The 12,227-nt window shown below is 37.4% G+C and overlaps 1 protein-coding gene across 5 annotated transcripts in view; it reads left to right on the forward strand.

The window, feature by feature from the left end:
- The window catches only part of SPAG17 (sperm associated antigen 17), a 172,559-nt gene that overhangs the window by 35,321 nt on the left and 125,011 nt on the right, over nt 1–12,227 (forward strand). For all 5 annotated transcript variants that reach the window (XR_012333560.1, XM_073809001.1, XM_073809010.1 and 2 more), the window contains 2 exons: nt 4,508–4,569; nt 5,128–5,241. Coding sequence is in view for 4 of the 5 variants with exons in the window: in XM_073809001.1 (XP_073665102.1) it covers nt 4,508–4,569; nt 5,128–5,241 (176 nt within the window). In the remaining variant the exon portion in view is untranslated. The remainder of the gene's footprint in view (nt 1–4,507; nt 4,570–5,127; nt 5,242–12,227) is intronic.

The raw sequence follows: 12,227 nt of genomic DNA on the forward strand, positions 1-12,227 counted from the left end.
CACAGTAAGAAAAATATCTCAATAGATGCAGAAAAAGCACTTAAAATTCTACAGCGATTTATGAAGTCAATTTAACAAACTAGCAATAGAAAGAAAATTTCTCTACTTTATAAAGGTTATTTTTAAAATTACTATAATAAACATTATATATCAAGATGAAAAGTTGAAAGATTTCCCTGGATCAGGAGACTATCCACTATAAACACTCATATTTAGGATTATACAGGAGACGCTAGCCAACTCAGTAAGGCAAGAAAAAGATAATATTGTAAAGGTTGAAAAGGAATAAACAAAACTGTTATTATTTGTAAATAGTGTGTATGTAGAAAACCCAAAATAATCCACAAAAGAGAGTCAGGAATAATATGCAAGTTTAATAAAGAAGTGTGATTGTGAAAGAACGTGCATAAGATGTCTGGAGTGCTGGGACTTTTCTTTATCATTATTCATTATACCAAGCATTTATGTTGTTTGTACTTTTCTGTATTATATTTCATAATTTTAAAAAGCATTAAAAAATAGTGCCACAAAAGAATAGGTGTTAAGTCAGTATTGACTAAATGGTCATCTTACCATTTCATTTACTTAAATGAGGGTAGAAGAGGAAGTCATCAATGGAGTGGAATTAGGGAAAATCTCCTTGCCTGTTAGCAGAGCAGATAAGTGAGGATGAAGGGGACAAAGGAGGGAGGGAGATAACATTTATTTAATATTGCCTGCTATATTCCAAGCACTGTGCTATTTTACATATATTAACTAATACTTTATATAAACATCAAGCCTATGAGGAAGTTACTATTAGCCTAATTCTGAAGACAAGGAAACAAAGACTCAGAGTGGTTAAGTAACTTTTTCAACCACATACAAGCAGGAAGTCAGGATTCCAAAGAGGGCTATCTAACTCCAAATCAATGCTTCCTCCACTGTGGCTGTCTTGTGGCTTCCTCAGTTCCAGAAATTCCTTGCGATGCATCTGATAGTTTAGCCATATTCATAGTCTCTTCTTCATGGCAACACTTAACCTGATTTTGTTGCCTTCGGGTCTTCCTAGGGCTGGTTCCTTACCATTAGGGCTAGTTCCTTACCATTAGGGCTGGTTCCCTATTTCTCTGTTCTAAATACCCTTACCTATTAGCCTAGCTCACAAAAAATTAAGCCAAATAAGTTAGCCTGAGATGTTATGGTATTAGTGAATCCTATGGGAATGTACATGTATAGCAAAGAAGTCATTTTTTCTTTTAAATACTTTATTTATTTATTTGGCTGCACCTGGTCTTAGTTGTGGCATGCAGGATCTTCCTTGCGGCATCCATGACCTTCCTTGCAGCATGCAGGATCTTTAGTTGGGGCATGCGAACTCATAGTTGCAACATGTGGGATCTAGTTTCCTGACCAGGGATGGAACCTGGGCCCCCTGCACTGGGAGTGCAGAGTCTTAGCCACCAGACCACCAAGGAAGTTCCAAAGAAGTCATTTTGAGTTAATGTAGAGCCAGAATAAGCCAGGAGAGATATAAGGCCTGAGGGGTTTTTTTTGTTTTATTTTGCTTTTTTAATTTTTTTAATTTTTTAATTTTTTTTTTTTTAGAGCAGTTGGTATATAGTTTTTTCTCAGGCAACTTTTGCCACCTGGTGGTCAAACCACATAAGTTGGTGTTCTGGATCCTGGTGCAAAGTAAATGTTTATAGCAACTCCCTAATCATCAAGGCTGACAATGCTGTGATGGACAATGTATCCTAGAGGCCGAGCAATCGTGAGAGCTGAACCCTGTAAGGGTTGGCCTGTAAGGGATTCTACAGGGTGTAGGCTGGTCTACATCAAGAAACTGTTACATTTGGGTGGGGGAGGGCAGCTGAGCCTTGGTTCCTCACTGCGGCTGTTATATGTAAGGGAATTTTTTGTTGTTGTTGCTAATCTTTTTTTGCTTTTTCCCCTAACCCTGAGTCACATTTCTAAAGCATCGACTTTAGATCTCTTTAAACAAAGCAGAAATTGTTCATCTATTTCCTGCACAACCATCTTAGCATCAGATATATATAAAAGCCTGTTCCTGGACATGAAGAGCTGAGTATTTGTGCTTTTCTCAACCAAACATCCATCTGAGACTGTTTTTGAACTTGACAGGGCCTATTGGATATTTATGAAAAACCTGAGAGTTGATAACTGTGAGGCTATAGGTTTAGATGTGCCCTTTATGCTTGTTGGGTGTTTTTTTAATAAAGTAACTGCTTTGCAGAGGGATCTTGTTATCTCTAAAGTAAAACAGATTAGGAAAGTTGTTTTTCAAAGGAATGAGAATGCATCCATTTCCAGATGTGTCAAAAACTACTGAATCACACTGTCAAGGGATTATGCGGTTGAAGGGAGAAATCAGGAAGAAAGAAAAAATGACTCTTGCTTTACTATTAAATAGAGAGTTCACATTAGTCTTAGAATGTTCTTTCCTTTGACAAAATAACTGGTGCACAAATTTTTAGAACATATTTTTTAAACTGGAGACTTTTTTCTGCTGGATCCTTAGACACAGAGGGAATATCAGATCTCCCGGAAATCTGGCAGCCCACAGAATAGAATAATTTTTATTCCACAGATTTCATATCAATTGCTTCAAGGACACATGGGACATCATGGTCTATTTAGAGTTATAGTTGGCCTGAGTTTTCTCTTGAGTGGCTGTATTTATATAAATACTGAATTGTCTTTATAGTTTTCTTCTAAATCAAAATGGAACATTCATGCTGTCACCCTCACCAGCCCAAGGCGAGATGGAACTAGCAGTAAAGATATAAGTAGCTATGCTCCTAAAAGCAAGGAAAACATTGACCTATCCTGCTTAGACGTAATTAACTACTCCCTCTAGAAACCCAGATATGGTTCTCTTTGCCACAGAATGAAAACAAATCTTATGCTTACCCCCAAATAAGCTTTTGTTGTAGGATTTCTTCCACATTTCTTCTCTCTCTATATGGCCCTGTATTTATTTCCAGTTTCAGTATATGGTATAGATTTCTCTCATTCAATCAAAAAATATAGATATTTACTGAGTTCCTAGCATGTGTTGGTTGCTCAGAATACAGTTAGGGAAAATAAGATAAAGTTCTTATTCTCCAGGAATTCACATTTGATATGGAGAGACAGACATAAACAAATATTATTAGGCACTGATAAATACCATGATCAAAAATAAAGCAGGATAAGAAGCAGAAGGCTTTTGAGGAGGTGACATTTGAGCAGCAATATGAATGAAGTAAGGGTTTGAAACAGATGACTATCTAAGGCAAAGCATGCCAGACAGAGAAAAGCAAGTTCAAAAACTTCAAGACACAACAAGCAAGCCAGTGAGTCTGGTGTGGAATGAGCAAGGGAGAGTGGAAGGAGATGTGATTGGAGAGTTAAGCTGGAGCCATTTCATATATGACTTTGTAGGGATTAATTTGCTATTATTCTAAGGGTGATAAAAAGTCCGGCTGGCTGTTATTCAGCAGCATGACAGGTATGTTACAAGATTCACACCCTTACTCTATTACTTTGGTCAGATCTGGAAAATGCTATGTACTTTATCCATTTCTTTGTTAGAGATTCACAGTCACAAGAGCATATTACAAACTCTGAGACATTCACAGTAAAGATGTCTATCCACGTGAAACATATATCATGGAACTCTTCTGTGTAACATTTGTTAACTTTAGTAATTACTGAAGCATGGTGATTCAGAAATCAACAGCATGATTCTGTTTCCTCTCTGTCCATTTATATGGCTGTTTGCTCGGTACTCAAGAAGGATATCACAATCCCAATTATCATATAAGTCTACTGTTTGGTCACAGGGAGAACTAATGTGCGTGACTCACATTGGTCCATGGTATGGGGCAGTGGAGTCCAGCTCCCGATTCATTTTATTCATTTAACTAACTTTTTAAAACTCTATAAGTCTGCAGATGCCCATTAAATGGGTTTAAAATTAATAAACAATTAATGAATGGAAAAACTCTACAAGATGGTATATAGTATTATTTTTTCTGGTAGGAGTTGCCTTTATCTGGTAGTTATCCTTTCCATACATCCCCTGCCCCTGTCCTAGTTTGTCACCCATAAGATATGACCAAGAAGTTTGAAAAGCCTTTGTGATAGCTGCCAGCATGACAAGACACAACAGTGTGTAGTGAGCAGTTGACATAGTTTAATCAGTAAATATTTGCAGCTTGTAATGTAAAGGGACATTGTTAGAAGTGAGCCATACAGTCTGAAGGCAGACTATCTAACATGATTTAGGAATGTATTGTATAGGAAGCTGGGTTCTTTTCAAAGGACTTAGCATAATTTTTCTAGGTAGACACTGATTGAGAATTATTGACACAGACACCTTTTTGGAGGCATGAAACATGCCTTTTAGGAATTACCTTTTCAGCACAGAAAGCTAGATCATATGGCAACAAAAATGCACAGCGTTGACTAAAATGAGAACAAAGCCCAAACACAACTGGATGTTGGTGTCTTTGATTTACAGAGCGGACCATGAACAATGAGATCAAAGATAAAGCGGTCACGAATGCTGATCCTCTTGAAAAGGTAGGAAATTATTATTATAAATGTGTAGATGCGAGTAAGATGATCTGAGAAAACCGTGAACTAAAAAAAGGAGAGAGAGAAGCTTAGCAGGAGAATGCTGATGCTAGAGGAGAAGGGATTATTCAGACATCCCCTGACCAGCTCCAACTGGAGAGAAAGGAGTTAATTTCACCAGCCGCTCAAGCAAAACTTCCAGGCTCCATGCTCCTCTCTAGACAGTGTGGCTTGGCAACGTCACGAACACCTGCTGACCATACAGCCATGTAGAACTAATGCTGTCTTGAAGTGAGTTCAGAAAACCTGCCTATAATTGCTAACAGGACTCAGAAGAGTATAACCTAACAATAAAAATATTTAGATTATGTTGCCCATGAAAAAAAAGTCAAAGGCATACTCTTTCTGGCAGCAGTTCTCTTAAAGTGTTGCCATATGGATTTATACATATGCAGATTTCCCCAATTAGATGGAGTGCATGCTGGTTAGTTGATGGAGTCCAAGAGGGCTCCGTTTGGACTTAAACAAATTAAGGCTGAAATTGGATTCCTATGATTTTTTTAGAAACCCAAGAAGATGACTGTGGAAGCAGAGTTAGAGGACATAAAGAAAATGCAGCAACGCAATCTAATGGACTGGAGTTTTACTGAACATTTTAAGCCAGAAGTTCTGCTTCAGGTATTAATGGTCTGTGAGTCTGTGGAAGATGGTCAGATGGGCCTGGAGAGGCATGGTGTGATTTAGAACAGTTCACTTCTAGGTCACTCTCAGATCTAGTTCAGATCAATACTCCCATTTACTTCACCTATAAAGTGAGTTTAATCCCAGATTGAGCTTTGCATGCCCAAAATAGTTTAAAATATACTTTCTAAAAGGATGTTTTTTATAAAGTCTTTTAAGGAAAAAAATATAGATATGCATGACTGTTGCACATGTTTTTTTTAAAAAAACATAGTAATAAAAGTAAGACATTGGGAAGCAACCTTATTTTCCCCCATATTGCCTGGCAGTTCTCTTCAGTTTTCGCAACATTTCCAAGTATTTTCTGATACAATTAACGGGTCAATGGAAGTTGTGATAGCTAACATTTACTGAGCACTTACCATATGCTAGTCAATGATTAATATGTATTATTAGCTTATTTAATCTCTTCAATAATCCTGTGAAGTAGAAACTATTTAAATAGTAGAAAACTGAGACACCTTGACCAACAGTAACTTTTGTCCAAGGTCACATGGCTGATGAGTGAGAGAAGCAAGATACGAGCCCAAGAAATCCAACCCCAGAACTTGTGCCCTTAACCACTATGCAAAATAATGAGTAACGCTAAAATGAACTTCTTGTTGCTTTTACGTTTTATGCAAAAACCTGTACTCTTTTGTTTTATCTTTTTAATTTCAATTTTACTTTTATCAAAGTTTTACATCCACATTTTTTAAACATCTTTATTGGAGTATAATTGCTTTACAATGGTGTGTTACTTTCTGCTTTAAAACAAAGTGAATTAGCTATACATATACATATAGCCCCATATCTCCTCCCTCTTGAGCCTCCCTCCACCCTCCCTATCCCACCCCTCTATGTGGTCACAAAGCACCGAGCTGATCTCTCTGTGCTATGCGGCTGCTTCCCACTAGCTATCTGTTTTGCATTTGGTAGTGTATATATGTCCATGCCAAACTCTCACTTGGCCCCAGCTTACCCTTCCCACTCCCCGTGTCCTCAAGTCCATACTCCACAACTATGTCTTTATTCCTGTCCTGCCCCTAGGTTCTTCAGAACCATTTTTTTAAATTCCATATATGTATGTGTTAGCATATGGTATATATTTTTCTCTTTCTGACTTACTTCACTCTGTATGACAGACTCTAGGCCCATCCACCTCACTACAAATAACTCAATTTCATTTCTTTTTATGGCTGAGTAATATTCCATTGTATATCTATGCCACATCTTCTATATCCATTCATCTGTTGATGGACATTTAGGTTGCTTCCAAGTCCTGGCTATTGTAAATAGTGCTGCAGTGAACATTGTGGTACATGACTCTTTTCAAATTATGGTTTTCTCAGGGTATATGCCCAGTAGTGGGGTTGCTGGATTGTATGGTAGTTCTATTTTTAGTTTTTTAAGGAACCTCCATACTGTTCTCCATAATCATCCACATATTTTTAAAGCCAAAAAATTGTATAAAGAGTCTTACGAAAAATAACAGCTCCCACCCACTCCCATGCCAAAATTCCCAGAGGTAAAAATCTTCCAGGTATTTACCTGTTTCTTTTGTTACTTAATTGTCTCTCAGTAACAAGTATATTTAGTCTTAGTTTTAGTTTGGGGCATCATCATCAATTAACTCCTTCTTGAGAAGACAGCTTGCCCACCCTCCATATAACACACACTCAGACACATACACACACACACAAACACACACACGTGCACATACATTCATTCATACACTCCTACCCTCACAGCAGCATTTCTCCTTGCCATTCTCCAACACTGTTAACTATATCATAATTTTTGGTTAGATTTCAAGATTTACCTTATTTCAATTATATAAAAACTATTCACAACTGAACTGTATAGTATTCTATGATTACATTTCCTTTTCATTTGTTTAGTTTGTTATTCATTTATCATTACTACCCCCCAAATTCTCTACCAAAGAGTAAATCTCCTTTCAATCCATTCAGACCTAACAGGTATTCTATCAATTTTGTTGTCTAAGCAATGCCTTTCCTGTGTGCTCTCAACCTCTGCTTGCCCTCTACTTGTCTTCTGGGTTCACAGGGTCACACATGAATAGGAATTTTGCCCAAGGAGGGACCAGGAACTGAGTCTCACCCATAATTGATTTTGAAGATATTTAGGTAAAATTTGGGCCTTAGAGTTGATGCTGGAAAGGGTTAAAACTTTGAGGGATATTGGGATTGGGTGAATATATTTTACATATCGGGAGGATATGAATTTGAGAGGCCACAGTATGGATTGTTATGTGTTGAACAGTGTCCCCGAAAAGAATTTTTAGAATCCTTACACCAGGACCTAAAAGTGTTACCTTATTTGGAATTAGGGTGTCTAAAAGATGAAATCAAGTTAGGATGAGGGCATTATGGTGAGCTGTAATCAAATATGACTGACGTCCTTGTAAGAAGAAGAAAATACCAAGTAAAGACAAAGAGACACAGGGAGAATATTTTGTGACCAGAGAGGCAGAGATTAGAATGAGGCAGATGCAAGCCAAAATACACCAAGGATTGATGGCCACTGCCAGAAGCTACAAAGCAGCAAAGAAAATTCTACCAGTTTTCAGAGAAAGCCTGCTGCACAGCTGTGGTCCTGCGATCTCCCTTCACTATCATGGCCACATCCTTTGCCTCTATTTCCAGTTAGATACTCTGTCCTCTGAATCCCATGTTGTCCTCTCTCTTGGGTTACTCTTTTTGTAGGGGACCGTCTCTTCAAGTTGCTTCCATAAATTTTTGAGGCATTGGATGTTTGAAAGTATCTTAATTCTATCCTTACATTTGACTGCCAGTTTGGCTTTACATAAAATGCTAAGTTAAAGGGTACTTTCCTGGGCTTCCCTGGTGGCGCAGTGGTTGAGAGTCCGCCTGCCGATGCAGGGGACACGGGTTCGCACCCCGGTCCAAGAAGATCCCACATGCCTTGGAGAGGCTAGGCCCAAGAACCATGGCCGCTGAGCCTGCGCATCCAGAGCCTGTGCTCCACAACGGGAGAGGCCACAACAGTAAGAGGCCCGCATACCACAAAAAAAAAAAAAAAGTATTTCCCTTTGACATTTTGAAGGCATTCTTCAATAGTCTTTTAGCTTTCCAGATTGTCCTTGAGAAAAAAGAATGAAATTCTGATTCCTGATCACTTTAGTCTGTTTTTTTTTTTTCTTCTCTCTGTAAGGTTTTTAAGATTTTCTCTTTGTTCCAGTGTTCTAGATTTCCTGTTGATGTGCCTTGGTATGTGGTTCTATTCCTCATATTGTACTGGGGAGCCCAGTATAATCCAGAGACTCCTGTCTTTATATTCTGGGAAATGTTATACAATCATCAGTCTAAATCATCTCCCCTCTGTTTTCTTTAGTCTTTCTTCCTGAAACTCCTATTATTCTGGTGTTGGACTTCCTGGACTGAACTTCCAGTTTCTTTACCTTTTCCCTCCTAGTTTACAACACCTTTTCTTCTTATTCTGGAAATATGGCTCTGCTTTCATTCAATTTTTCTGTTGGGTCTTCTGTGTCTGTTGTTATAATGTTAATTTCTTTAAGTTCTATTTATAATTAAAAATTACCTTTATAGAGCACACTGTTCACATTCCCTGGTGCCATATCTTCTCTTATCTCTATGAGGATATTAAAGTCCTTTGAAGTCATAGTGTCTTCTCCCTGCATCGTCTCTTTTCCTCAAATTTTTTTTTAACTTTTTGTTTTTTGGAGGAGAGGAGGGGAGATCTTCATTTTTCATATTGGAGAATAATATCTAGTGGTATTTGCCTCTTTGTTCATATTAATGAGACACTAAAAATATGATAGGAAGTGCTACCTGAGGTCAGGGTAGAGGGAAGTTGTCAACAACTGGACTTCGTTGTTGGGTAATTTGGCTGGGGGGTTTTCTTGGGAGACCCATCAGTGTTAAAGTATTAGTTCTGTACTCTTGGGCCATTTAGAGTCTCCAGGAAAAAAAGAAAAATCTAATCTCCTATCTTCAAGATATAACTTACCAGTCGGGGTTTTAAGAGCTGAGTGATAGAGGGAAAGAGTTTAAGGTGTCTTCCCACTCAACCTCCAGATCTGCGTTGTCCAATGTGGTAATCACTAGTCACATGTAGCTTCTGAGTACTTGAAATGTTGCGAGTTAAAGTGAGATGGGCTGTAAGTAGGCTATACACTACATAAGTATAGCTATATAAATGCTGTGCACACCAGATTTTTAAGGATTTAGTTGAAAAAGAAGGTGATACATTTCATTAGCAATTTTTACATTGATTACATATTGAAATGATAATATATTTTTGACATATTAGGTTAAATAAAACATACAGTTATAATTTTACCTCTTTAAAAATATGACTACTATAAAATATGGCTACTATAAAATTTTATATTACACACATGGCTCACATTTGTGGCTTACCTTATATTTCTCTTGGACCATGCCAATTTAGACTTTTACAGAATTCTCTTTTTTCTGTGGTATAGGTCTCCTTCAGTGGTGCCTCGGGTCCCTCTTCTTAGAATCCACAGGGTCACCTTGTGTTGGTAATAAATCTCCCTTCTGCTGAGGTGGGAGATGGACAGTCCCCCGGCTGCTCAGGACTGTTGAGGCTTCTTAAAAGACTTCCTATTTTCAATGCCACTTTCACTCCACTTTCAGAGGTACCTCACTCTGCCATTTCTTAAGCCTTTCTGTATTTCTGCACACAGATAAAGTTCCGTCTGGTCTCTCTTAAAACTACTCTTAGGATTTGGCTTTCCATGTTCTGCTAAATCTGTTACCACTTATCCTTCTGCTTTCTACCTTCTAAAATGCTGTTGCCTTTGTCTCCTCTTCTGTGGCCTTCAACTTTGTGATATTAAAACTCAAAATTTTTACAGTTCCTTTACTGAGGGGTTAGGGAGTACATGTGTTTAATCTTCCATTTTTAACTGGAAGTTCACTTCAGACTATTTTGATTTAGCTCTGTCCTTCCCACTCCATGAAGCTTCACTTTTCAAGGTCACACATAATTGTCCTGCCAAACCTAAATGAACACTTATCTCTGTTCATCTTCCTTGACCTTTTCATCAACAAAGCTGATCCATTCCCTGTGATACACTCTTCGCTCTTGGTTTCCAAGACACCATACTGGATTCCTCCTCAGTGCTCCATTTGGAATTTTGTCTAATACTTCTCCTCCACCTAACATCTAAATATTGAAGTGCCTCAAGTCTCAGTCCTGAATTGTCTTCTTTCCTCTGTAAACATTCTTTTAATGATTTCATCTATTATATATGTCTAACCCTAATGACTCATAGAATTTTATCTTCCAAATTATCTCTATCTTGAGCTCCACATTACTGTCCCTACCTCTAAATTCCACTTGAATTTCTGATAGGCCTCTTAAATATTTAGTGTCCCACATGAAGCAGATAATTTTCCCACCTAAGCATGTTTCTCCCCTCATCCATCTCAGAAAATGTCACCATCAAGCCAAAAGGCTAAGAGTCATTCCTTACTTCAGCTTTTCCTTTGTCCTGCATGTCTGATCCATCAAGTTTTGAGGGTATAACCTCAAAATATATCTTCAAGCTCTTCACCATCTCCACTGCTCCTACTTTAATTCAAGTACCATCCTTTCCATCTACTGTAATATCCTAGTCATCAGCCTGCTCCACTCTTGGTCCATGCCAATCCCTTCTGTCCATATCAGATGTTCCATCAATTTCATCTTCTTAGACACACATCTCTGAACTCCAGAATTCTCTAGAAAAATCTTAATCAGATTTTGGAGAAAAATCTTACCTATCTTGTTCATTTTGTTTTTCTAGAACCTACATGGTGCCTGGCACATAGTAGGTCTTCATTTTTAAGGAGAAAAGTAGTTAATGAGAACAACAATATTAATGCAGAAAAATAGGTAAAAGCCAAGTGTTTAAAATTTATTTTATTGGAGTATAGTTGATTTACAGTGCTGTGGCCAAGTTTTTAAAAAGGACAGGAAATACATTGTATGAAAGCTTATCAAATATTAAGAACAGCTACAGCTCTGAGAAACTTAGTGCTATTAGCAAACAAAATGCAGTAATTTATAAAAAAAAAAAAGAAAACATAATGTACAATTTGAATTTTCACAGGAATGTAAAGTTGAACACTAGAATATCTATTAATAAAATTTAACACTTTAACAGATTAAAGAATAAAAAAGAACACCTAAATTGATGCAGAAAAATCATTTGATATGATTTAATAGTCACTAATGATTAAGAACTCAGAGCAAACTAGTAACAGGAGGAACTTTTCTAACCTAATAAGGAGTATTAGGTTACATAAACCCTACAGCAAACAAAACAAAAAAACAAAAACATACTTAATAGATGTCTACCCCAGCAGTCAAAGTAAATGTGGAAACACAAAGATTGTGGAGCTCTCTAATACAAGAAAGAATACAGGTTCATCAGAAATAAAAATATTTGTTTTTTGGACTTAAAATATGAAAGGAATTTGCCAAAAAAAGTAAAGTAATGGATAGCACCCCACATAGCAAAATTTTTTAAATGCAAAAATATTTACCACATGTGTGTTTCTTGTATTGGCTCTCAGGGAACAGATGTAAAAATTTAAATGCCACTTCATAAAGACACTCATAGAGGGGACTAGATTGGGGAAGTACATATATTATTTTAGTTATGCTACCAGTGTAAAATTGAAAGCAAAAGTAAAACAGTCCTTTCCTGACATAATGTGCAATTCCATGCCTTCAGATCATCTGAAAGGTAGAGAACAGAAAGCTGCCACCACCGAATTGATATAGACTAGAAAAACAAAACCCCACAGCTGTCTAATTGCTTTCCCTATGCATATATTTCTTTATGTTGATTGGCATAAGGAAAAGGCAACAGGACAGCGAGCTGCCTACTCTGCCCCTCTGTTTGTGGCTGCAGTTGCAATGCT

Source organism: Tursiops truncatus, chromosome 1, assembly GCF_011762595.2.
Source record: "Tursiops truncatus isolate mTurTru1 chromosome 1, mTurTru1.mat.Y, whole genome shotgun sequence".
Classification (NCBI taxonomy): Eukaryota; Metazoa; Chordata; class Mammalia; order Artiodactyla; family Delphinidae; genus Tursiops; species Tursiops truncatus.